Below are 27424 nucleotides of genomic sequence, written 5' to 3' on the forward strand. Positions count from 1 at the left end.
TTTCTTAAAGTTACAGGAGGAAAACTTCTTCTGTATTTCATTGAGCCAAGTGTAAAGTTAACCCTGAGTTCTTGAAGAAAGTTATTCTAAGAGAGTACAGGTTTTTCTCTTAGATTTTCTCAAAATGTTTCTGGTATGGACCCAGCTAGTTTTAGTTAGCTAAGTTTAGAGAGGCTTATCACAAGAACAAACACTGGTTCTGAGGTAATTGATTTTTTCAGCCTCCATAACACATATAACCAAGCTGTAGAAGGGGTGTTACCTGTATCCATAGAGAATGTAGCCATGCTTATTAAATAACATATCTTTGATGTATTGAAAGCAAAATCTTAAGGCAATAACCATTTGATAAGTTTTTGTTTTTTTTTTTAAGGAAAAGCAACAATTCCTATTTTAAACATCAAAGAAATCTGTAAAAAACATAACTTGTGTTTGTGTTACAGGTATAAACTTTTATTTCAGGGGATTAAATTTGTAAACTAGCCATATTTTTCCCAAACAAGAAATTGGGTTTTAGTGCTTTAGCCCAAAATGGAAATGGAAGTAGAAGGGCAACTTAAAATATTTACATGTATACTTGCTCTAAAGCTAACCTTGAAAATATGTTGGATTTGGGAATGAGCTTCTCAAATTAATTTTATTTTTACCTTTCCTTTCTACTTATACTGCCATCGTCCTAGCTCAAGTCCTTATTCCTTCATTTCTGGATTATTGCAATAATTAATTTTTACTAGTTCCATTACCTCTATTCATTTCATACACTTCCAATTTATCTGTTAAAAAATACCTATTTTGCCACCAAATTTATCTTTTAAAATGATACATTTAACCATCTCCTTTGAGGAATGCCCTGCAGAAAAGAAGGCAAGATGGGTTGGCTCTCACCTCAGTCAGTTCTTAAGGGGCTTTTGGGTAGAAGTGTTTGTTGATGTGCAAAGTGACTTTGAACATACAAAGTTGCCTTTATAGTCTTGGGAGTTACTGCATTTCTATACATTTGGAGGTATTTCATCAGAGACTGGGGTAGCTAGCAAGGATGTGTAGCAAAAAAAAGTTCTTTGTGGATTAGGAGATTATGTATGATGACTTTAAAGGTGCTTTTGTTCTTTTACTCTAAACATATTTTGGAATGAAGATATGTGGACAATGTTCTAAAATTATAATTTCAGGTTTGGAGAATAGTTTTTTAACTATGACTTTCAAAATATAGTTTATGAAAAATTGAACTGAAATACATATAAAATCTAATGACTTCAATCAGAAACAATTCTAGAGCATATTAAAAGAACTGGTTGTGCTCTTTTATATAGGGCCATAGTAATCATGCTGAGCCAGAACAAAGAACAGTCGTGTCAGACAAGCCCCATTACTGGTAGATCAGGGAAATGATATAGAAAAAGTGTATTTTTAAATGGTGTGTGATATAGCATCATGATGTCATTGTGGGTAAGTGATAAGATGTGCATGTGTGTTGGATATAGTTAGGTGGATTTGGAACTGGTTGAATGATGAGACCTAAAAAAATAGCGATTAGACACAATCAGCCTTGAGGAGGCTTAGATTTGGTACAGAGCCAGTCTTGGGCCTTTGTTTTGATTATTGACTAGATGAAAGTAGAGATAGCATACTAATCGGATTTTGTGTCAACAGGAAGGTGAAAGGGGGTAGTTGTTTGCTGAATGGCAAAATTAGGGTACCAAAACATCTTGACAGGCTAGAACAATGAACAGATTTTAATTAGAAAATGTAATTGTGATCAATGTAAAGTTGGATTCCAATATTAACTGTGTAAAAAAAATTGGGGGAGGGAGTAGGACTAAAAAGTAGTTTGTGTGAAAAAGATCTGGGGATATTAGTGAACTTTGCTTGTTCAGTGAGTCTGCAATGTGATGTGGCAGGCAACAAAAAAAGCTAATTTTTTTGTTGACTGCATTTAATAAGAGGCCTTGAGTCTGTAACAAGGAAAATGAGAATCACACTGTACTCTGCCCTGGTTAGACAAGCAGGATATTGTGGTCATTTTTATTAGCACATCCAAGGAATTGGAGAGAATTAGCCTTATAGACAAGAAGACTCAATGATAATTAAGAAGTGAACTGTCACTTCTTATGGGGATGGAGAATTAGTTCAATTGGTTTTACTTGGCCATAAAAACAGAACTAGAAGTAATGACTGGAAATGTTACAGAGAAGCCAAAGAAAAGCATCCTTAACAACTTAAAAGCAGAATGGATAGCCCTGGGAGTTACCCATTACAGTAGTCTTCAAGCAGCCCTCTATTGTAAGGGAAATAGAAGAGATTCTTGAGCCTGATGACTTCTTAGGCCCTTCCCATCTCTGAGATGGGAGGCTATAAATCTTAACTTCTAATTCTGGAGTACTATGTAATCTTGTTTATAAAATGGAAGAAGTTAGCTTGACTAACCTAGTGGAAACTAAGATAACCTAGATGCAGTTGAGTGGCACAGGGGATAGAGTGCTGGGCCTACAGTCAGGAAGACCTGGTTTCAGATCTGGACTCAGAACCTTCTAGTTGTTTGACTTTGGGCAAGTCAATAAATCTCTGCCTCAGTTCCCTCAACTGTAGAATGAGGATCACAATAGCCCCTACCTCCCAGGATTATCGTGAGGATCAGATGAGATAATAATTGTAAGACATTTAGCTCAGTGCCTGGCATATGAAAGGTTCGTAATAAATACTTGTTCCCTTCCCCTTTTTCTTCCTGCTCCCAAATAACTTCCAAGGTTCTTTCTTTAAAATTCTGTGATACAGGTGTCACAATAAGACTAGAAAAAAGGAGGAAGAAAGCTCTCCCCCTTTGGGAAAAGGAGGATCAACAATGGAGAAAGTTTTATGGTAGAATCAGAATTTAAGGTAGATCTTGAACAGTGGATTTGAGAAGCAAAGATGGGGATTAGGAAGTTTCAAATAGAGAGAAGAACCATGGGCATGTGGGTAGGAAAGCATTAAACATATTTCAGAACAGTGAATAGTTTGGCTCAGACATAGAGCATTGGAAAAGAATATTGGAAGATAAGGCTGGAAAGGTAGGTTTGGGAGCCATATTGTAGCAGTCCTTGAGGGTAAGATTGAGGAATGTGAATGTTCTAAGTAACACACTGCTAATACATTATAGTATAGGTTTAGCTTCCTTGGCACAATTAGTTTTCCTTTTGCAAAATACTGACTTTATACAAGTTTTTAGAAACCAAGAAATTTGTGAAAATTGTTTTAAACACTTTATTAAATATTCCATAGAAACATTAAATGTTTCAAAATAATGATGAGACATTTGATTTAAGTTGTTTTTGTTTTTGTTTTTTTTATTTTAGAAATCGAGCTATAGCAGATTATCTTCGTTCAAATGGCTATGAAGAGGCATATTCGGTTTTTAAAAAAGAAGCTGAATTAGATATGGTATGTTCTCTTACCTCACCCTGAACTTCGACTGTTTTATACTGTTTACATTCCTTCAGACATTCAGAAACACTGCATAAGGCACACAGACACCCTTTTGATTAAGTTAGGAATTAGCCCATCTTCTCTTCTAGAAAGTAGTTTGGAATTATGCTTGTGACTAAGGGACCTAGAGATGCCATTGCTGGAGACAGAAATAAAGATCCCATATGCCAGCAACATGCCTAGCAGTGCTTTTTGTGATAATAGGATGAAAACAAGTCAAAATCCATTAATAGTGATCAACCTGTGGTGCTTTGTGGAATGGGGATGTATGGGGGAAGGGGTGGGGGGTCATGTGTTGGGCTTCTAGGACTGGGAACTGCAAAGTAGTCTCAAATGCCTGGCAAATAAAAGGAAGTCATCTGAATCTGGAAGGCTGTATAGATAGTGACTAGAACACCAAAAATAGGAAAGACCAAAGGCCAAATGGAAAACCAAGTAATTAGAATAACCAGGACTGAACATGGAGAACAAACAGTCTTGGAGTATACCTCTCAAAAGGGGGAGCCTAAGGATGTGAAGTAGTATATGCACAGTCAGTCAGGAGTGACCTATCTAAGTAGCCTACTGAGCTGTGTTTTTCCTTGTTTGAGTCTTGATGACTGGATAGACTCACTGGGTCAGAGGAAGAAGAGTGTGTTTGTAAATGAAGCACAAGCCAAACAAAGGGAAGCAAAAGGAAGGTCTTTTAAAACCCTTCTCTTTTTTTTCCTTTTTAGAATGAAGAGTTAGATAAGAAATATGCTGGTCTTTTGGAAAAAAAATGGACATCAGTTATCAGATTACAAAAGAAGGTAACCTTTCTGAATTTATTTTTTAAAAATCCTGCTGTGTCATCTTCAGCTATTAGAAATGTCTCATTTTTATTTAATTTGGTCTATTCATTCTCTTCTTGAAAAGATAACTATACTTTTCTTTAAAGTAATTTAGGAGGGCAGCTGGGCCTAGAAACAAGAGGTCGTAGGTTCAAATTTGTCCAGAGACACTTCCTAACTGTGTGACCCTGGGAAAGTCACTTAACCCCCATTGCCTAGCCCTTAACACTCTTCTGCCTTAGAAACAGTACATGGTTCTAAGATGGAAGGAAAGGTTTAATTAATAAATAAACAAACAAATGAATGATTAAATATACGAAATAACTTAGGCATGTACTCTAATATGTACTTATAAATACTGTCATGAATACTTGCCCTTTGAGATATATAATTCAAATTTTTATTTGAATTCCTGCAGACATTTAATCAAAATGTATTAGCAAACTTTTTCTTTTATGTGGCACTTTGTCCATGGTATAAATTAAACATAATTGGCCCTGACTGAAGAGATGATGACAATAACAGACTGAGGTAGAGAAGAGGAGGTGGGGAGAGTTACCTGTGGAACAATGATATTTAATAGAAGTAATATCTGGTGCAAATAAAGAATATGGGAGAACTACATTGTATTGGAGTCAGTATTGTTCCTGATTAGAGAGGCCCAGAGACTTCTGCCAGCATGTCAGAAGATGTGCTTAAGGAAAAAATTAAATTCCTTGGGTCTGAGATAGGCTCGTCTGTTTGTGTGTGTGTGTGTGTGTGTGTGTGAGAGAGAGAGAGAGAGAGAGAGAGAGAGAGAGAGAGAGAGAGAGAGAGAGAGAGAGAGAGAGAGAGAACATTATATATATGTCTATATAATGGAAAATTAGACTTTTGACTTTCATCATATTGAGGAGTTCGTTGCAAGACCTAAGGGAGTTTTTGTGAAATAAAATAGTTAAGTTAAATCTGGGGGAAAGCTATGTATGTAAATTTATGACTTTTTATAGTACCCTGGTTATTGATGTAAGGGCTTAATTTAATCCTAGAAAACAAAATTTACTTTAGTACCTGAGAGCTATCAGCTAATAACAGTTCTAGAATGTTGGCTGAATTGGATGTATCTGTAGCCACTAAGTATTTTTTCAGTTATTGAAAGACAAGTAAAAGTAATTCATCAAAGGGGGCAGCTGGGTAGCTCAGTGGATTGAGTCAGGCCTAGAGATGGGAGGTCCTAGGTTCAAATCTGGCCTCAGACACTTCCCAGCTTTGTGAGCCTGGGCAAGTCACTTACCCCATTGCTTAGCCCTTACCACTCTTCTGCCTTGGAGCCAATACACAGTATTGACTCCAAGATGGAAGGTAAGGGTTTAAAAAAAAAAAAGGTAATTAATCAAGGTTTCAGATTCATCAAATCTGAAAATAATTCTTTTGTCTGATTTTAAGGTTATGGAATTAGAATCAAAGCTAAATGAAGCAAAGGAAGAATTTACATCAGGTGGGCCTCTTGGTCAGAAACGAGACCCAAAAGAATGGATTCCTCGACCTCCAGAAAAGTATGCATTGAGTGGACATAGGAGTCCGGTCACTCGTGTCATTTTCCACCCAGTTTTCAGTGTTATGGTCTCTGCTTCTGAGGATGCTACAATAAAGGTAAAAAAAAATTAATGTCCAGTACTCGGGGCAGAATTATATGCACGTAGGAAATGGGGGTAGGGGGGTAGGAAGGCTCTCTTAAATTTTTGAAACTATATGGGTAAGTGAACCAAGATCCAAAAGAAAGGTTCTTCCCTCAGTTGAAAAATGAACAAGAGATATAGATAGTTTTTGAATGAAGAAATCAAAGATATATATATATATGGAAAAATGCTGTAAATCACTAATTAGGAAATGCAAACCAAAACAACTCTGAGTTAGTCTCTCACACCCATTCAATGGGCTAAAATGCAAAAGGACATAATGACAAATGTTGGAGGGAGTGTGGAAAAGCAAGGACATTAAACACTGTAAATGGAACTGTAAACTGATACATCCATTTTTTGAGAGCAATTTGGAATTACACCCAAAGTGTTATGAAATTGTGTATAACCTTAGACCTGTCAATTTCATTGCTGGGTCTGTTTCTTAAGGAGATATGGAAAAAAGAAAGCCTCTATGTTCCAAAATATTTAGAAGCTCTCTTTGTGGTGGCAAAGAAATGGAAATCGAGGGAATATCCATCAATTGGGGAATGGCTGAACAAATTGTGGCATATGATTGTGATGGAATACTACTGTGTTATAAGAAATGATGAACAGATTAAGTTTTTTAGAAAGCATGGCTAGAACTACATGAAATAATGAAAAATGAAATGGATAGAACCAAGAGATTATTATATTCAGTTAAAGATTTAGCGTTTGAAAAATAACTTGTGAATGTTCACTTCCAGAGAATGTACTGAGAAATGGAACCATGAAAGTCACAATCTATATATATTTGACTGAATGTTGTCTTCATTGGTGTGGTAGAGGAGGGAAGTGTTGAATAAAAAATTAATTTTAAAAAGCCAAAACCAAACCAGGAAACAGCCTCCACTTTCTGCTTGATGACTTTATGATCTTTGTGTCCTGCCTGGAAGTGACCAAAGTAATTTGAAATATCACCTTCCTTTGATCTAAAATCATGCTCAAAACATTTAGCCTCTTAACAAGTATAAATGACTTTGTGTGATAATGATGGAGAAAGATTCCATGAACTGCTTATTGTGCCTTTCAGGGAAGCGATATAACTTGATGTTAATGCCATTTGTGTATATCAAACAATATTTTTGTTCAGTTCTTTCTGACTAAAAAGCCATACTCTGTTCTACTAAATCAACTAAATAAAAACGAAACCCTAATTTGTAGCATTTGCCACTTTTCAGTTTACAAAATGGTCATATAAATTTAACAATTGGTTCTCAAGAGTTAGTTTGAGCTAGCTCCAGCACATCTCTGAATTGAGCTCTCCTGATTTACACTTCTGTTACTTCCTCATATGATATTTAGCCATCTGTGTTGAATAAGTTTCTAGCTTCCTTTAGGGGAGGGGAGGGGGATAGTGAAGAGGGCTTAGTAAAAATACTAATTTGTCTTTAATGTGGTTTATTGCTTTTTAGTTGTGTGTGACTCTTCATGAGCCCTTTTGGGGTTTTCTTGGCAAAGATATTGGAGTATTTCACCATATCTTTGTTCAGCTCATTTTACAGATAAGGAAACTAAGGCAAACAAGGTTAAGTGACTTTCTCAGGATCACACGGTTCTAAGGTTGGATTTGAACTCAGGTCTTCCTGATTCCGGGATCAGCTTGAGTTCTAGCCACTGTGCCAGATATTTAATTCACACAGCCATGTAGTTGTCAAGTAGACAATATGATTTCCAGAATGTTATTTATTCTATGCCTCAGTTTCCTCATCTTTCAAATAAGAAATAATAATGAAATAATGTGGTGTAATTAAAGGGCCCAAGTCTGGAAGTCAGGAGACTTAGTCATTTGTTGCATGGGTACTCCCAAATAAGCCCAGATGTGCTTGCCAAACTTCTGAGCCCAAGTTTCCTCATCTGTAAAATGGGAAGCCAAATGAGATAAAAGATTTCAAAGTACTGTGGAAAGTCTTTAGATTGGTTCAAAAATATGATGTGGTTATTATTGAAATCATCAAGTATTTATAAAGTATAGTAAGATTGCTATGCCATAGACTTCCTTTAAATGACAAGTGATTGATATATTTAAAGGAATTTCACATATGCTCCTTTTAGAGAAGAGCTATTACTGATTTTGCATGCTTATATATATATATATATATTTTTTTTTTAAGCCCTCTGCTGCACCCACCCACCAGGGCAAAAACTAGGAGATCACTTAAATATAATGTGGTGAAATGATATATTCGTTAAAATTCTTCATATTTTTTCCAGTCCTTTTTTGATCCCTTCTGTTTTGACTTTTTGGGTTGGCCAATTATATCACATAAATGTATAATCAAAAAAATGTATTCTTGAATTAAAGAATATTAGATCTAGAAGGGAACCTTAAGGATCAACTTAAAAGATGATTATTTGTCAAACAGAATGACTAGTTGGAGTCTGGATCCGCTAGTATAAATTTAATTATAAGGCCTCCAAAGTCCCTTTTGGTTTTGACATTCTAGGGTGGTGTTATCTCATTCTCCTGGGGGAAGTGGAAAATATGAACAAATACTTGAAGTTCTTTAGTTGCTATGATGTTGATTTCTGTGTTTAAGTGATGTTTACTATGGAAAAAGTAGTTTTGTCACATTAAGTGGAGAAGGAAAACAAAAACTGCAATAAATCTTTGTAGTTCTTGGGATATTTCAAAAATAGGGAAAGCTATTTTAAAATTATTTGTACTATTAACTTAGCATAAACAATGGTTCAAAATAGAAATGGATAGACTATTTGAAAAGTAATTCTGTTAAGCACTTCAACTAAGACTTTAAAAAAATTAATCAGAATAGATTTTTTTCATCTGAAGAACATTGTCCAGAAATTAACATTTAAAGACCAATGTCTTATTTTTTAAAAAGAGTATACTTTTAAATATCTGAAAAGCCACATTGCAGTCTAGAGGCTGATTGTGTGATAGGGTCACAGTATATGTATCTTTTTAGTCTTTAAAATGTTAGTTTGTTCTCTTACTGCTGAAGCTATCCTTATGTTGATGGGTTCCATATTAAAAGAACAGAATATATGAATCATTTTTCCCCTTTGTTTTCAAGAATCAGAAAACCCCCTTGTTGTCTTAGTGATTATGTGATGATAAAGCTCTAATCTAATTGAAAAGGTGAAAATTGAGTGGTTGTTAAATATTAATTGGCAGTTAGCAAAGGATGAATGTTTTGCACAGAAGTGACTGTTGTGAATATCTCAACTCAAAATTTAAAATCTTAATTTAAGTGTCTTTGCCAGAAGCAATTAGACAGTTTTGTTAAAGATGCATTTTTTTAAAGTCTTATTTCACTTCTTCAGTTTCCCAGGACTGATTTTTATACAGTTTAATGCAGATGTCCTTGATTATGGGTAGAAGTATATATTAGAGCTACTTAATATTAGGGGAAATTACAATGCAATATATATAACTTTGCTCACCTATCAGACTCACTACCTTATTGAGTGTAGTGTAGTACGATCTTTGCTATCTATCTTGTTTTGTTTTTAGAGAAAATAAAGAAATGTGGGTATAATTTCCTTCATTTTGATAGTACTTGATCAAATTATTCCTGGTCTCTAAAATTGATGTTTTACAAGGGAAATAGTGTCTATAAATATTTTTACATGTGTATTTTAGTCATCATACGATAGGGGTTTGTTTGTTTTTTTAATAGAAAAACTAATCAATGGGTAGTTTTAGACTTGATGCTATGACATTTTTTCTCTAACCATGATTTTCTAAAACATTCATCCTTTGTCATTTGTTCAGTTCATTATTCAATAAGGTGCTAGACTAGCCTGCTGAGTGCAAATGTAAGACTAGAGAGTATGAGGAGTGATAGGCTGGTGTTAACCAATTTTCTGTTCACTTGTCAGGTGTGGGATTATGAAACTGGAGATTTTGAACGAACTCTTAAGGGACACACAGACTCTGTACAAGATATTTCCTTTGACCACAGTGGCAAGCTTTTGGCTTCTTGTTCTGCTGATATGACCATTAAACTTTGGGATTTCCAGGGTTTCGAGTGTATCAGAACCATGCATGGTAAGATAAAGAGGAGACAAAGTCATCAGTGAGTTCTGAATGTGGAAGGTGGGGGTGGAGAGACTTCAAAATTTTGACCCAGAGGGAAGAGCATATAAGAGAAATGAAGAAGATATAACACAGGCTTTCCTTAAGCTTTCCCCTACAGGTGTAATTTGTAGTTTCATCATGGTTGAATTATAATTAGTTGTTTACACATCAAATTATAATTACAAATACTAAAGCTGACTAAAGTCAGATTTTGATTATCCAGATTGGTGGGGTTTGGATAGGAATATAACAACAGATCATCGATATGATAAACTAGCTGGAATTTTACATTATTATTAGCCTTTTCCATTAAAAAAAAGAACCACCATCTTTTTTGACTAAAAATTTTTTCAGAGGCAACTAAACAACCTTGTGAGAGGTAGTGATAATATGGTGATCGAGGTTCTTTTAAAAAAAAAAAGCCCAACAACAAATGGAGAAAAGAAACTGAAGCCTCAAATGAGTAAGCATAGATTTAAAGCTGAAAACTGTATTTTCTGTCTCTGACTGATCCTAAACATACACTGGGTTTAGACTGTATCTTCAGGTCTGTCTATGCCATCAATTTTTGTAAATAAAGTAACTTAACATCTATTGGAGAAGCTTTCTATTTAAGATATTGTTTTTTAAATTCTGATGTGGAGTATGAAAAATTGGAATTTTCATATCAGATTTGGTTAAGAGTGTGGTGTATTGTGAAGAGTTGACCATGTTAGCCAGCTTAACTTGCAAAAAAATAATTATTCTCCATCTATTAAGTGTTCCTTAAAAGAAATGAAAATTTGCTGTTTCTAAAGGACACCCAGGGCTTGCTCCACAACTAGGGACAGGATAGCTGACTCAGCAGAGTGGTTTCTTGAAATATAAATAAGATCTGTAGGTGGTTCAGTGAATAGAGAGCCAGCTAGAGAGATGGGAGGTCCTGAATTCAAATCTGGCTTCAGATACTTAATAGCTTTGTGGCCCTGGGCAAATCATTTAAGCCCCATTGCCTAGCCTATACTACTCTTCTGCCTTAGAACTAATACATAGTATTGTTTCTAAGATCAAAGGTAAGGGCTAAAAAAAAATACAGGTAAATACAATTTCTTATCACCATTAAACTAAAATAGATTGGATTTTCTTTACATGTAATAAATATGTACAGAAACACACACAAACATCCTACTTCTCCCTGCTTATTCTGGATAGATTTAAATCTTAAACTTAATTGGTTTTCTTATTTCTAATGTTTCCTTGTGACTATTCAGACACTAGAGAGATATTTAAGGATATTCAGTAAATGTTTCTTGGTGAAGAGACATGTTCCTTAAAGTCCATTTTAAATGTGTCAGGAAAGCTTGCTATTTAGAGACATCCTGATTTCTTTTGTGTAAATAGTTTTGTCATTCCAGGTTTATTTTGACTTCAGGTATATATTTTATTATATTATTTGAATTCTTTGGAATTCATGCCCTAGTGGATTAATATGGGCTTTATATGCCATTGGTTGGACATTATTGAAGTGTTTCCTGTTTGTGTGTTTCAGGCCATGATCACAATGTCTCTTCAGTAGCCATCATGCCTAATGGAGATCACATAGTATCTGCCTCAAGGGACAAAACTATAAAAATGTGGGAAGTGCAAACTGGGTGAGTGAATCTAGTTGGGGGGAAGACACCAGCCTATGAAAAGGAAGAGTTTATTCAGTATGTGGTAGCACAATACCTGGATTATAGAAAGCACTTTAAAATGCTTGTTGAAACTGAGGTACTGCCTCACACCTATCAGATTGGCCAATATGACAATAAAGGAAAGTGATAAATGTTGAGGTAATGTGGCAAAATTGGGACCCTAATGCATTGCTGGTGGAGTTGTGAACTGATCCAACCATTCTGGGTGGCAATTTGGAGCTATGCCCAAAGGGCTATAAAACTATGTGTACTTTTTTTTGATCCTGTAATACCACTACTAGGTCTGTATCCCATAGAGAGTTTTTTAAAAGAGATGGGGGGAGGGAAGGATCTACTTGTATAAAAATATTTATAGCTGCCCCTTTTATATTAGCAAAAAATTGGAAATTGAGGTGATGTCCATCAATAGGGGAAATGACTGAACAAATTTTGGTATAGATCATGGTGATGGAATGCTATTGAGAAATGGTGGTGATGGAATACAATGAGAAATAATGAGCAGGATGTTTTCAGAAAAACCTGGAAAGATCTACAGGAACTGATGCAGAATGAGTTAAGCAGAACTGGGAGAGCATTGTACACAGTTACAGCAATATCATACAGTGATCGACTGTGGTAGATTTGGCCACTCTCAGTAGTACAATGACCCGGGATGATTCTGAGGGATTTATGACAAAAAATGCTATCCACCTCCAGAGAAAGAACTGTTGGAATTAGGTGCAAATTAAAACATGCAATTTTTCACATTAGTTTATTTATGGTTTTATTTGGGAGATTTGGTTTTATATGAAAACAATGACCAATCTGGAAGTGTGTTTTGCATTTATTGTGCCTGAGAAGGTTGTGTGTTTCAAGTAAGAATTAATAACCTTGAAAAAATGTTATTAACCTTAAAAAAAGTTTTCAAGATGTATGTGCAGAGGGTTTTCGGGAAAAGATTTCCAAAGATTGAAAGAGAGACTTGAAGAACTTGAATGATGTGTCATTAGCTTCTGTTCTCTGAGATCTAGTCTGGTGCCTTTTGTCACACTGAATTTCTGTCTTTTTTTTTTCCTTCTTTCTTTTCGAATTACTTGTTCTTGTAATGAGACATTCTTAGTCCATTGGTTTTACTCCTTTCACTGCTTGCTCTTTCCCCTGCCAGCCAAGTTAGGATTTATTTCCTTTGGTTTGTTGTGCTTGCTTTATAGAGCTGATCTCTTCCCCTTTGACTTTTTTTTTTTTTTTAGGTTTCCCTCATAGATATGTTTCACCTATTATCTTCTACATTTTTCCCACAGGTATCCAGCCATTTTAGCTCCCTTCCTTTGTGAACAAATTAACTTACAGTCTTCCCCTATTCTCCCCGCCCGCACCCCCCTCCCCCGCCCCATTTGTATATGATCTCCCTAACTTTGTAGCTTCAAGACCATGTAACATTTAAGATGCTTTCTACGTTCATTACAGTACAGCGGGTTTTTGTTTTTTGTTTTTGTAGCTACTGTGTGAAGACTTTCACAGGACACAGAGAATGGGTGCGCATGGTGCGGCCAAATCAGGATGGCACCTTAATTGCCAGTTGTTCTAATGACCAGACAGTTCGTGTATGGGTAGTAGCCACAAAGGAATGCAAAGCTGAGCTCCGAGAACATGAGCATGTGGTTGAGTGCATTTCCTGGGCCCCAGAAAGCTCTTATTCCTCTATCTCTGAAGCTACAGGATCTGAGGTACTATGTTATTTGTACTATCCTATGATTTGGCTCCAGCTGCTCTCCAATTGAAGGGGGCTTTTCTAATGATCAATTCTGAAACCGTTGTCTCTTTAAGGGCTACACCCCATATCTTAGGTGTACATCAGTATAGAACTAGTGAGTATCTGTGTCATGGACACACATCCCTGGCTTCATGGAATATCGGGAGGGGAACAGAGCCTTCATTGTTACATACAATGTCCAGATGAAAACTGAGCCCTGAATGTTGTCATCAACATGGTATAGAGTAAGACTTCTTTGTCCTACTGAGTGTTCATTAAAGGAAGCCACTTAAAAAATAAATTTGTTACATAGCTTTAAAATGGAGGATATTTTATTTTTAAACTTCTGGAACTATTTTTGTTCTTTTAGAGGTAAACCCAGGTTCGTACATTTTGTTCCCAAATATTCCTTTTTCTGGTTGTATTGATTGGATTGGGGGGGGGGGGGTAGCACATGGTGAAGTGGTAGCTGGAGAGTTGGTCTCAAAGTCAAGAAGACTTGGGTTCCCAGCTAAGCCAGTCCTTATCACCATATTATTGATTAGAACTAGTAGGTTTCTGTAATATCAAGGCATGTCACTTCAATGAGAAATTTAAAAGTCACTTCTTTTTAAATTATCAAATTTCTTTATGGATTCAATCACAAATTTACCTTTGATGTATTTCAGCGAAGAAAATATTCTCATTTGTTTTGATGACAGTCAAAATGTTAAAGAATCCCTATTGGTCAGCTAATTTCCCTGGAAAATTCTATTTGCTGCTTTCTTGTGGTAACCTCATTAATAATTGCTAAGAGTAATTAGTATTAACCTTACTGATCAGTCAAATATCAATTGCATTCTCTACATTTACTGTTTGTTGCCTCATCACATTGTAGAAAAAGTAGTAACTGCAATAGTTGACTGGAGGCAGAACTGATCAAAATTAGATCTTCCTCCAGATGTGATGGTGATTAATAATAACTTTGTGAATGAAGAGCAAGGCTAGAAGAGATGGAATTGTGATATAGAGTCAAGTTCTAAAAAGAATTGTGACAGCTTGGAATTTGAGGTTAAAGGTAGTCAAGGTTAAAGATAGTCTTGCTCATAGGCTCACACAATCGATTGTTCCATTATAGAATGGTGGCCTGGGACTAACCCACAGTTAACAGTTAGCTGACAGTGGGCTCAATGTGACTGCCCCAAAATAAATAACTGCATTAATAACGAATGGAGTTTCCAGAATTAGACAACTCTCTAAGTAGCAAAGCAGGTGCTGATCTGATGTGTGGAGGAAATCTCTTGACTGGAAGTATTCGACCTCAATGATAGATGTCTCAGGGTCTGGTAACAGGAATAGATGACTTCCTCCTACAGGAGTTTACTCCTTTCCTAATACAGGGTATCCATTTGATGGGATTGGGAAGGATGGCCTCCAAGGTCACTTAAATCTATTAATTGATAATTACATTTGAAAACTTTGAAGCATTGTATAAATGAAAAAACTTAGTACTAATCCTTTCGTGTAGTGTGGAGTCCTGCCTAAGACACTTAATGTGTGTGACAAATCACTGAATCTGCCTGGGCTTCCATTTCCTCAGTTATAAAGTGAGTGAGTTAGACTCAGTGACCTCCTTTTCCTCTAAATCTGGTGATCCCAAGATCTTCTTAATTGTTAGGCAATTAAATCTTAATCGATCATGTGCAGTTTTTATATACTGAAGGCAGTGGATAGAACACTAGGCCTTGTCAGGAAGACCTGACCTCAGACACTTATCCTGGATGTGACCCTAAGCAAGTCATTTAACCTTTGCCTCAGTTTCCTCATCAGCATAATGGGGGTAATAACAGCATCTGTTCTCCTGGGGTTGTTGTGAGGATCTAACGAAGTGATATTTGTAAAGCATATTAGCTGGCGAATAATAATGATGATGCTCCTTTAAGAAGATCTGGGTCTAATTCTAAAGTCCATATTGTATTTGGGTAATTTCCAACTAATTCTTACTAATTCTTGTTTATTTGAAAAACTACCATCATCTGGTTTTGTTCAGTTATGTTTGTGTGTGGTTAAAACCAAATAGCTTCATTGAATTAGAAATATAGGCCATTGCTAACTGGAAGCCCTTCATGTGATTTTTTTTTCTTGCATGGGAAATCTAATTTTGAAATGTTGTCTCTGTAGACTAAAAAAAGTAGCAAACCTGGGCCTATCTTGCTGTCTGGATCCAGAGACAAGACCATTAAGATGTGGGACGTTATCACTGGCATGTGCCTTATGACCCTTGTAAGTTCTTTTGTCTTCATTCATTTTCTTTAACCTTTGCCACTGAAAGGCTTTGGGACTTGAGCTGCTTTTAATGTATTACTGAGGCAGCTCTCTTCAACCTCCTTCCTTCACCGTAGCCCCCAAGCAGTTTAGTAATTACCATAGTACTATATTTTTCCGTTACATTTGGTTGTTACTCAGTTTGTAATCTTGCCTATGCAAATAGCCATGATGTATAAAGAGGATCTACAGAACTATCCCATTCATAAGGAAACAAGGATTATTCTTCTAGGCTTTTTTAACACAGTTATGCTTGTATTGCTAGTTTAGGGTTTCCAGGTCACTAAATCATTATTTGCTTAGCTCTCCCGGTGGAGGAGAAAAAACTTTTAAAAGCTTATTATTGAAACTGAGTTTTATCATTGTTATTTTAAGTCACTGCTCATTTTTCTATCCTTGTAGAAAATGTTTAATTTTGATATGAAACAGCTAAATGACTCAGATCGGTGAGCCAGTCCTGGAGATGGGAGGCCCTGGGTTCTAATTTGGCTTCACACTCTTTCTAGCTGTGTGACTCTGGGCAAGTCACCTAAACCCCATTGCCCAATCCAATCCTTACCACTTTTCTGCCTTTGAAACCAATATACAATACTGATATCTTAAGATTTTTGTTTTGTGTTGTTTTAATTATGAAGCTTTCACTTTGCCACATTTGCCTACTTATTCATGTGACACAAGCCACTAGGGTTTATTTTAGTATTCTAAAGTTATTGATCCCATTTGAATGTTATGGGAATTTTCATTTTAATCCAGAGGTATTCTATATTTCTGTCATGGGGGGGGGGGGTGTCAAATAATCAGGAAGTTGATTTCTCTTAAGCCTGTTACTACTTTACTGGCCCTAAATCAGTTGTAATTTGTTTTAGGGAGTTTTTCTGCTATTTGGAACAAATGAAAATGCTAGAACCTACAGATTTCAAAGCAGGGGATGTTATGTTCTCCATCCTTTTGTTGTAGTACACAAAACATCTTATCTGTCAATGACATTAGAAGATTCTTGCCTTGTTTCATGTAGGGGTCCGAGTAGATGACCTCAGGCCTCTTCAGAGCTTTGATGAATGTGTTGCGTGACTGAATGTCCACAGAACTCAGTGACTGCTGGTTCTGAAGATCCGCCTGAATGGAAATAGAATAAGCTAATTATGATTTCCTTCCTCCCTCTGGTAGATAGGAATTAGGTCAAAGCCTTTAAAGCAAGGCATTTGTTTCCTGGTGGAGGCACACATCAGCCAAGGAGACTTAATGGGAAGACTTCCTGCATTTAGATTCAGAAGATCTGGGTTCATAATAGAACCGTGCCACCTGTGTGACCTTGAGCAAGTCTGTGGCATTTGCTTCCTCATCTGTAAAATAATTGAATTGGACTAGATGACTGCAGGGGTACCTTCCAGCCTGAGTCTTATTAGCCTATGATCCATTTAAGTTATTCTCATTTTTCCACAAACACAGGAGTACTTAGATTGCCTTTCTGTTTTTGAAGGTGGGCCATGATAATTGGGTACGTGGAGTTCTCTTCCATTCTGGGGGAAAGTTTATTTTGAGTTGTGCTGATGACAAGACCCTACGTGTGTGGGACTATAAGAACAAGCGATGCATGAAGACCCTCAACGCGCATGAACACTTTGTTACCTCCTTGGGTATGTACTAGGACAGCTTGACTTTTTGAGTTGTTAGTTGTGGGAGTGCCCTGCAGAGATAAAGTTCTGTGTAACCCCTGAAGTGACTCTTTCACCGGAGGCGCATTCAGGCCTGGAGAAGCCAGCAGAGCTTGGTAGATTTTTTTTCTTTGCTGTTTCTCCTTTGCTTTGCTTATTAACATGTTCTCACTTGTTGTGTCGCCTACTTAGCCTCCTGACAACAACTAGAACATTAATCCCCACGTTCTGGAGTTGATCCCTTAGTGTAGGGCCTAGTTCCTGACTGATTCATTTGGCATTCATTGAGGATGGACTTTGGAGCTCTTCTTTAGCACCCTTGTTTACCTGTTCTGGGCAGCTGACAAGCTTCTCTAGTTATCTTTAGCTTTCATTTGGGTAGCATTAATAGAGTTTTTTCTTTTAATTGTACATTTGTGTATGGGGGGTGAGGTATTGTAAGGAAAACATTTCAAAAGTCTCTTCCCTCCCTCCTTGCCTTGGAATGCCTGAAGGAAATTCCAACCGGTACATTTTGCCTTAAGAGTTTATAGATGGTGGTATACTCTGGGGAGAGAAATTAAATCATTTAAAAAGTAGCTGCTGAGGTTTTTCTTATTAAGGTATGGATCGAGGCAGTTGATCCATCCCCAGAGCTAGATGAGCTAGCATGTGTGGCACCATTTTCTAAGAAGGAATGATATCCTCTGTTGTCTGCCCCCTTAACTTTTCTTTGTTATCCTCTATGAGGTTTTGGGCACTCCCTCTCCTGGTAACTGACCTATCTGTTTTACTGTAGCTCATTGGCATTGTATTGAACTCAAACTGAGTTTTGAATGAGCCTTTTCTTTCTTTTCTCTTTTTTTTTGCCTGTTGTTTTTTTTTTGCAGATTTCCACAAGACGGCACCATACGTGGTTACTGGAAGTGTAGATCAAACAGTAAAAGTGTGGGAGTGCCGTTGAGTGATTCACATTTGATGAGTCCCCTCCCTTTCCTCTGGATGCACTCAGATACCATGGTTACCCCCATTGAGCTCTGTTTAAATAAATATTGTCCTTTCATGTAAATTATTCTGGATGTAGATTGAGCTTATTAAATGTTACACACAAAGTATTCATGCATGGTGAATCCAAATTGTATACTGTAAATTTACATACGTTGTCTAGAAGTACCATAGGGTTAAAAACCTGGGCTGGCATTGGTCACACCAGGCCTAAGAAGGCAGAAGTTGGATAAATTGAACTAGGGCACTAAACTGAAAAGTTGATGGTGTCATTCTATGTCGGGTTATTAATTTCCTGTTTTTCTTTCTGCTATCTGTTGGTGCCTGGGTTAGTGACCTCATTTGGGGAAAAAAAAATGGTTGTTGTTAGGGCTCTTTCAGAAATGTGTATCTATGTAACATCACTTAAGTGTGCTTAATAAATCTTCTCTAAGGATGCTAGATAATAAGGCTGCAATTCAAAATCTTCTGAACCTTCTATGTAATTAATGGGAATGAAACCTTAGAATTTTTGTCATGACACTTTGGCCAAAACAATAGGATTCATTTGTTTTGGTAGCCGATCAAGCAAAGGCTAGTGGTCTATTTATATATGAAAATGACTGTAAACCTCAAAGAAGAAGAAAAATCTCAGCAGCTAATATGATCAACCATTTATTTTATTTGGTTCTTGAATTTTTGTAAACAGATTTTAAAAACAACACTGTAACACTTTAAGCTTCTCTTTTCCACACTAGAAGTCTTTCCAGTTGTACCCTACGTCCTGTTAGAATACATTAGTGATGTGATTTCCAAGTAGAACTTAATATTCCCATTGAGAATATGTCATAGTACAATTCACGCTTGGCTTTTTGATGTTTTCTTAGGGATGTGCACTGCACACTACATAAGGACAGAGAGCTATTGGAAAGGTAATTTTTTCCCATTCTGCAGGAGGTGGGAAGAATATGGGGAATCATCTCTGTTATCTGAACATCCACTTGACACTGTTTTCGTTTAGGGTTGTAAAAGCAAAACAGGGTTTAACAGAGCTTGCATTCAGACACTGTCTTGTCCTTCGGCAGAGATGTATCCATATCTAGAGTATATAGACATGGCTGTCTACACGTGTTCATATATCACTCTACATACATGTGCCCTCCATGTATTTGCATCCTGGTCTTTGAAATAATAAAGCACATAGGTAGAATAGGCTTTGTCCTGAAGTGCTGTGCTCTGGAAGAAACAGTTTTGATCCAGAAGCTTCTTCAATAGACTCTGGCTGCAGGAAATCTATTTTTCCAGCAAAAGAAAAATCCCATCCAGCTGGAGAGATAGGTTGATTCTTCCTTATGTGGCCATCTCAATGTAGAAAATGTTTTAATTGCATATCCCTGAAAGATTACTTTTTTGACCGATATATTTAAGAGAATTTTAATCTGACTTTGTTTTTGTTTACAAATTCTGTTGTAGGTAGTAACTCCATGGCTTAGCTAACCAACGAGGTCTCTTAGCAGTCCACTTGAAAACTTACAGTAGAATTGAACTAACAGTCTGACATTTTAATAGAGAGGTAAATTTATTCTGTCTGCATTTTACTCATTTGGGTAATAAAGACTTTCCCTTATAGAAAATATTTAATGGAAAACATTAGGCTGCATATTACTGAAAATGATAAAGAATGAGTTGATGTTCAATGGTCAAAGAAAAGGGCCCCATATATTGACTAGAAGCAAATTTGAGTCCAGCTTCTTCTCTTTTTTTTTTTCCCTTCCCTGAGAGAAGTCTCTGGGAGGAAAATTGTTGAAAACTAATGTGTGTTTTCAGGACGTAAATGAAACTAAAGCCGATTCCCTAAATATTGTGGAGAATGACTTTCAGGACAATATTGACTCGTACTATCCGTGCTGAAATATGGGTGGTATGACTTTTCCCCCTCAACTGTTCTGACTGGAATTTTCTACAAAAGCTTTGGGAAAAGACACTTGTTTTGATTTGCTGCTATTTTTCTCTCCTATTTTGAGAATGAGAAATACACAGAAATGCATCTTGACCTCTGTCTGTACATCTTCAATTGTAAACAAATGTAGTTCTGTATTTTAATTCTTCCTTAGAATGTAGTGATGGGTATTACTTAAGGGGAAGCCACAATATTGCATGCCATTCACAGACTTGAATGGTAAAAAAGGTACCAATTTCTGAGGAAATAAGCTGTGTCCAATGGGTTTCTCTCCCTGTAGCATAGCATGACTTTTCATGGAGAAAGGAAGAAGCAGCAATTTGTGTACCTGGGGACGTGCAACACCTTCACTATTTAAGAAACTTGTGGCTGCGTCCTTTCCCAACTTCTTCCATTTGAAAGCAGCGAATATGGAATCTCAGGGATGGTCCCAAATTGGATCAATGTCATAAGCCCTGTTTAAATAATTAATGCAGAGGGGGAAAGATCCCATCCACAGTCCAGGAGTCAGATGTACAAAGGGTTCCTGCCGTGTTCCATCACACACTGTTGATTCACTTTCTCACTGTTTCCTATGTTTTCTCTGTTAGCTGTCTAATCCTGTGCCTTGCCTGTGATAAGTACAATGATGAGGTTACTGGTTTGGATTGTAAGTAGAGGAATATCTCAAAGGGTTTAGAGGTTCACTGCTGCTTTGTTGATTTTCTGGCTCAGATTGGCTATTAACTTCAATTTTTTTTTTAAACCCGGTAGAATTGCATTCTCAAATAGTTTCTTTCTCCTTGTTAAGAGATCAGACATTCCTGTGCCACATTGATGGGAAGTGCTAGAGAAGTCCCAGAAGCACTCTAGACAAGAGTGCAAAACAGAACGATAGCACGAGTGCTTTAGACACAGACTGGAAAATGACGGCTTTTTTTTTTTAGCATCTTGCACTTTAGGAGACAAAGACCGTCCTGCTGTTGTGTATGTGTGTGGTGTGACCAATGATGTGCCCAGGGCAGGCACTTATCTAAAAATAACTAGTCGCTAGCAAGTCGTGCTGGGCTGTGGAGCACAGTAGTGTTTTTGAGAGCTTTGGCTATAGATGCACCAAGCCCCATCTCCTTTATTGTCAGTACCCTGCTTCTCCTGTCTGCCTCTTTCTGATTTGATGTGAACTGCCTGGTAATATCATTCTTTAAATAGTTTTTTTAAAACAAGCTTTAAAAAAACTACTTTAAAAAATAAAAGATATTTTGTTCTGTTGACAGTGGTGGCTTGATAATCCTTAACGTATTTTAATTGCTGAATTGAATGAAGGAAAAAAGGCACTTAAAAACGGCTACGTATTTTCTGTCCAGCTGTACCTAAGTCCCGTTTGTGAATTAAAATAGCTGACACAAAGAAGAAGAATCTCCTGGTAGAGAAGCCAATGTGGACAAAATTGTTTGGGGGGAAAACCTTTTTTGGGGGGTGGGGGAGAGGGCAAATGGATTTACAAGTCACGACTGGATTGAACTGGCCTTTTTTATCTTTCCACTGTATCATGTAAGTAGCTGCTTTCTTGTCCTGCCTATCCTTCAGACACCCAAGCGCATTCTGAAGATAAGTTAGAAAAAAAAATCTTCAAGTTAATAGAAGTTGATCCTGACACTGACATGAAGGCAAGCATTTGATTTCATAAGAACGATGGCGAGGTTATAATTGGAGAAAACAGTTCCCCAGACTGAAGATATTGACACCATTTTTAAAAAATCAGTAAAGGAATGTATATAATATTGCTCTGTGTTTTACAGTAAGATTTGTTGCGCTCAGACTGTGTAAAACAAAATTTATTCATGTTTTCTGCATATTAAAAATCTTATTGTACCAATTGGTAAACTATTAAATGCATATAAAACTAGATGTGCTTTTTTGGTCTCCTTGTATACAGAATTGAAAAAGTTTTGGTTTGTGTTTTGTTTCACAGCTACCTATCAAACTGATCTTTGACCAGGACACTGTAGGAAGGGGTAGATGCATTGAGAACCGTCAGTACTGTTTTCACCCTTTTAGAAGTATAAGTAGGGCTTCAGGACTTTGAGGAATTGGTCTTGTGCTCCAGTTGTGCTGAGGGCGTAGCGGCTGTGTCCTGATGAGCCCTTTGTTCAGGGATAGTGTGGACTTAAGTTCTTCAGAGCAGGTCCTCTGCAACATAGCTGCCCCCCATTATTCAAGCATCTCTTCTCACACAGTCCCAACCAGGAGAGAAGCGGATCTAAAACGTTGACACTAAAGACAAACTGGTCAAGTCCTCAGGCTGTAGATCAGATAGAACACTTTCTTGCACCTTGTATGTAACTAGCCATTTAGAAAATGATTTTTGAACTTGAGAAATGTCTAGGCCTCCTATTCTTTGCTCACCTACAGCTCTTCTACCCGATTTTTTATTAACTGTGGGCATGCTTTGCTGAACTGGAACTTTTAGGGCTAAGGGGAGAAGAGTCAAGAACCTATGTTTTAAACCACAAATCCTGAATACAAGGTTATTTGAGATGGGAGGTAATTTAGGGGGTGACTCCCACCTTCACTGAATTTACTGACTTAGCAGGACAAGAGCAATCAGCCAATACCATGTGAAGGCCAAAGGGGTAGGCACCTTGGTGGACTTCAATTCCTTTCCAGTATAAGCATCATGTGTCGTGGGTCTCCCTGTCTTCTTATTCCTTTTTCTTCCATGTTGCCGTACCCCCAAATGGAAAGCATTTTTGGCCTTCCAAAGCTTCATACTCTACTGTGGATTAATTAAGAAATTGATTCTCCTGATAATTTTCAGCCTTGTTTTGTATTCAACATCCATGGAAAACCCGATAGACTGCCTGCTATCCTCCACCTTTTTTATCCCTATTTGCTGGGCGTGTTTGTTGGGATTGTATTACATTCATTTGAATATCTCACCCAGCAATCCTTAGAAGCCAGGTGTGGGGAAACCATGAAGTCCGGCCCTCAGTTGGCATCCGTCCCCTTCCTGACTCTTTGCTGCCACCCTCTGGCTGCAGTGCATTGTGGGGAAATGGTGCTCAACCACCTTTTTTTGCATGGGGAAAAAACATGGGCCAAAGAAGAGGAAGTTAGTCAAGAGAAGGTGCTAAGTAAACGTTGCCTTCAAACTGGGAAGCAAGGCTTAGATTGGGACTTGTGAGTTTTGTAAACTTGCAAGGCCCAATTTAAAATGACTAAGATCAAAATCCGAGCTTTTGGCCCCTTTGCGCTGAGCACCTAGAGCACAGCACAGCCCAGAGTTCTCCCCAAGAAGAACAGGAAAATGGGCTGGGAAGTGGGAAGTTTCCTTAAAAAAGGAAGAGGGGACAGCCATTCCTAAAGCAAATGTCGTGCCCCAAAGGGGGAGGAGGGGTGGCAAGTGGTCTGACAAAAGCCCCTCACGGGCTCAGATAGCTCCTCTAGAACCCAAGACTAACAAAGCAAGGACAGGAGGGAGCTGCCAGTTCTTCCGCATCCCAGATTCTCTCCTGTTTGGAAGCTTCGCCCTCAAAAAGACCATCTGATAGTGTCCGGCTTCCCGATGCCTTGCTGATGATGCCCCTTAGGCGGACTCCCAGGAAGTGGAGCCAGGTGTCGAGGATGAAGCGGGCCCACCCACGGGGGCTCGGGCTGCCCCTCCCGCCCAGAGCTCTCCTCACAAAGCACAGTGCAGAGGCAGGGGCAGCAGGTTTCAAAAATTCACTTTATTCCAATGTGAAACGAAGATGTGATGGTTTAAAAACAAGAAAACCGAGTTCTTGGTAGCTTGTGGGGACACGCTCACACTCACTTTCTCGCTCACATTCGCTCTCTTACACGAGTTTTTGAAACGAGGCGGCTGGATGGACTGGGCCTGGGGCTTCAGGTGGAGGGGGGATGGTGGCTTTTCCCAGCCTAGACCCCCCCCCCTTCTTACACACAGCCAGTGCGCATCCCCTTTCCCGCCCCGTGAAGAGGAGGAGGGCAGGCGGCCCCCAGGCTCCTCTGTCCCAGCACACACTCTCGAGCCACCATGATCAGCAGGAGACAGGGAGGACCCCCCCCCCCGCGGGCAGCAACAATTTCCTTTCATGTTGGGGGGCTCATGATTCGGCCCTGGCGCCCTCCTAGGGTCTCCCCTCCCCGTGGAACAGCTGGGAGCCAGTGTGGGGGAGATACATTCACGGTGAAGCCCCGGGGAGGGGGGAGGCGGGGCGGGCGGGGGCTGTGCGTATTGGAGCTGGGCGCAGGGGCAGGCCTCGGCACCTCAGGAGGCACTATGGACGGATGGGGGCCGGGATGGGGACGTCACAGACAACCAGGCCCCGAAGCACATCTAGGACGCCCGTGGCGAGCGTCGGCACGACACAATGCTGCGCGGATGGCGATGGCTCTTTCCTAAAGCAGAAAAGCTAAGATAGCCCCGGGGGGCGGGGGCGCCCGCGGGAGCCCCCCTCGTTTTGGCTTGAGCCTGGGTGCCCGGCCGAGGGCGGCGGCAGAAGCGGCGGCGGCCTTACGTCAAGCATACAAATGACCTGAGGAACAATCTCATCTCCACAAGAGTCCATTTGGGGAAACAAGTCGGGGCTATGTACAGGCGGGCAGGGCGGGGGCTGGGCGGGGGCAGGCGGCCGCCCGCTGCGTGCTCCCGCTCCATCCAGTCCCGGGTCTCCCAGGAGGGCTTTGCATCGTGTAGTCACTGAACCAGTGCAAGAACGTGGGGGGGCCGAGGGGCTCGGGGGAAGGGCGGCCCCTCCCCGCGGGCGGCAGGCGCGGCGTCCACCTGCCCTCTGCGGTCGTGGCGGGTGAGCGTCCGGGGTCTCCCTCTGCCCCGGGGACATCACACTGAGCTCGGGGCAGGGGGGGCGCCCCCCGGCTTCAGGCCGGGCTCGGCCTCCTCTCGAGACTCCGCGGCGGCGGCAGCGGCGGCGGCAGCGCCAGACGAGGCCTTGCTGGTTTCTTGGAGCTGGTGCCGCCGCACCACCTCGGCCTTCAGGTTCTCCAGATCTTTTTGGCTGGGGGGAGACGGGGGCACGCGGTGGTCAGGTCAGCGAGAGGGACCCCGGCGGCTCCCCATCTGGGACCGTCCCGGCCTCGCTTCCCTCCTTTACGTTTCTAATATGGTAACCAAAAGGGTTCAGAAGGGAAGAGCCGGGCACAGGCCTCGGCGCAGGCTCCACCCTGGGCTCCTGGGGAAGAAGCTGGGGGGGGGGGGGGGGGGGCGCTCCTAGGAGACCCTCGCAGGCACTGAAGGGCACATCTGGGGGCTGCGGCACGGCAGCTTCTCATGCCAGAATCTAGGGGGGCCTCACGGGGGCACCAAGGGCCCCCCCCAGCACTGCCAGGAAAGGCCTGAGCCGGAGGAGACGATGCAGGGTGGGATTGAGGCCCTGAAGGGAGCAGAGGCAGGAGGGCTCCCTGGAGGAGGAGGCTGAGAAGGGAGGCGGGTTCCCAGGGGCAACCCAGAACCCAGCCCGGCACCCCGCCATCGGGGCTGTCCCGGGGAGGCCACAGCCCTCGGGCGCGGCGGCTCTTGGGGTTTCTGTCCTTCAGGCGCCCAGAGGAGGTTCCAAGTGGATCGGGCCGCTGCCCGATGGGGGGTGGGGGGGCGGGAGGCGCCCCTGGACTGACCTGAGGGGGATGAAGAGGATCCCGTTGATGATGTGCAGCTGCTCCAGGACACTGGCCATGCTGGGGGCGGTGACCTGGGGACGGACAAGGGCAGCCGTGAGGCCGGGGTTCGAGGGCGCGCCTGGCCCGGGCCGCGGGGGGGCCGCTACCTTGAGGGGCACGATGTTGGCGCTGGAGCCGTTGCGGTAGATCTCGTTCATGGTGCGCTGCAGGGCCACGGCCTGCTGGGTGAGGCACTTCAGGTAGTCGGAGCTCTCCTTGGTCTTCTCGTGGTTCTCTCCGAGCTGGGGGGGGGGAGGCGTGTGAGCGCCCGCCCCGCCCGGCCCGGCCCCCCTGGGGCCCTCACCTGGCCCCTCACCTGGCCCTTGTAGATGGTGTAGCCCTCCTTTGAGCTGGGGGGGAGGCCGTGTGAGCGCCCGCCCCGCCCTGCCCCCGCCCGGCCCGGCCCCCCCGGGGCCCTCACCTGGCCCTTGTAGATGGTGTAGCCCTCCTTTGAGCTGGGGGGGAGGCCGCCCCCGCCCGGCCCGGCCCCCCCGGGGCCCTCACCTGGCCCTTGTAGATGGTGTAGCCCTCCTTTGAGCTGGGGGGGAGGCCGCCCCCGCCCGGCCCGGCCCCCCCGGGGCCCTCACCTGGCCCTTGTAGATGGTGTAGCCCTCCTTCTCGTGCTGCAGCGCCGACCGGAACTCGGCTTTGCTCTCGTAGACCCGGGCGACCAGGTGGTGACTGCGGAGGCGGACGGGCGGTGAGGGGAGGCCGGAGGCGCCACAAAGGCCGAGGAGCTGAGCAGAGGCGTTTCCCCGGGACGCCCTTCCTCCCCCAGGGAGCCCGGCAGAATGACGCCGGCGGCAGAAAAGGAGCTCCAAAGCTTCGCCTCCCCAGACGCAGAGCCCGAGGTGGGGTGGAAGGACTCGAGCCTCCACTTGGGGCAAACCGGGCACAGGGCCGACTTCCCAAGCCAGTCGGTGGGGGCCCAGGCAGGCCGCCTCCGGAAGCCCCCGGAAGCTCCCCCCACCCTTTCCCACCGCCCAGCCTGAAGAAACGCACGCAAGGCCCGGGAGACACGGACAGCCCCGCCAGGGGCCCAGAGAGGCCGGCGGGCGACGGAGCCGAGCGGACCTCGGGGCCCTCCCCGCCGGGGCCCCCTCACCTGAGGGCCACCTTGAGGGACTTGGCGCCGTGGTACTTGGCGTTGATGGCCAGAGCGTTCTCCAGGAAACGCAGCGCCAGCTCGTACTCCATGACCCCGTGCAGCACCAGGCCGATGTTGTTCTGCGGAGAGGCCGGGCGCCGTGAGGCCAGGCGCCGCCCGCCACCCCCACCCCGCCGGGCCCTCCCTGGACACTCACATCCAGCAGGGCCATCTCGGGATGGTCCTCCCCAAAGACGAGCAGCAGGAGGTAGCGGGCCCGGTACAGCAGGCTCAGGGCCGTGGACAGCTGGCTGCTGGCGAAGCAGTACAGGGCCAGGTGCATCTGCGGAGAGCCAGGCCGGCCTCAGCGCCCGCCCCG

General features: G+C 41.5%; 2 protein-coding genes across 9 annotated transcripts in view; one reads left to right on the forward strand and one right to left on the reverse strand.

The window, feature by feature from the left end:
• The window catches only part of PAFAH1B1 (platelet activating factor acetylhydrolase 1b regulatory subunit 1), a 76037-nt gene extending 53849 nt beyond the window's left edge, over positions 1–22188 (forward strand). For all 5 annotated transcript variants that reach the window (XM_007485780.3, XM_056819642.1, XM_056819641.1 and 2 more), the window contains 9 exons: positions 3333–3417; positions 4179–4253; positions 5700–5906; positions 9818–9986; positions 11545–11647; positions 13167–13395; positions 15582–15683; positions 17206–17362; positions 18250–22188. In XM_007485780.3, the coding sequence (XP_007485842.1) occupies positions 3333–3417; positions 4179–4253; positions 5700–5906; positions 9818–9986; positions 11545–11647; positions 13167–13395; positions 15582–15683; positions 17206–17362; positions 18250–18323 (1201 nt within the window). In that variant the 3' untranslated portion in view covers positions 18324–22188. The remainder of the gene's footprint in view (positions 1–3332; positions 3418–4178; positions 4254–5699; positions 5907–9817; positions 9987–11544; positions 11648–13166; positions 13396–15581; positions 15684–17205; positions 17363–18249) is intronic.
• A 1802-nt stretch (positions 22189–23990) lies between these two features.
• CLUH (clustered mitochondria homolog) overlaps positions 23991–27424 on the reverse strand; it is a 32189-nt gene continuing 28755 nt past the window's right edge. For all 4 annotated transcript variants that reach the window (XM_056819640.1, XM_056819639.1, XM_056819638.1 and 1 more), the window contains exons 21-26: positions 27263–27388; positions 27064–27185; positions 26546–26639; positions 26066–26200; positions 25917–25990; positions 23991–25300 (exon numbers count right to left, since the gene is read on the reverse strand). In XM_056819640.1, coding sequence (XP_056675618.1) covers positions 25126–25300; positions 25917–25990; positions 26066–26200; positions 26546–26639; positions 27064–27185; positions 27263–27388 — 726 coding nt within the window. In that variant the 3' untranslated portion in view covers positions 23991–25125. The remainder of the gene's footprint in view (positions 25301–25916; positions 25991–26065; positions 26201–26545; positions 26640–27063; positions 27186–27262; positions 27389–27424) is intronic.

Source organism: Monodelphis domestica, chromosome 2 (genome assembly GCF_027887165.1).
Source record: "Monodelphis domestica isolate mMonDom1 chromosome 2, mMonDom1.pri, whole genome shotgun sequence".
Lineage (NCBI taxonomy): Eukaryota > Metazoa > Chordata > Mammalia > Didelphimorphia > Didelphidae > Monodelphis > Monodelphis domestica.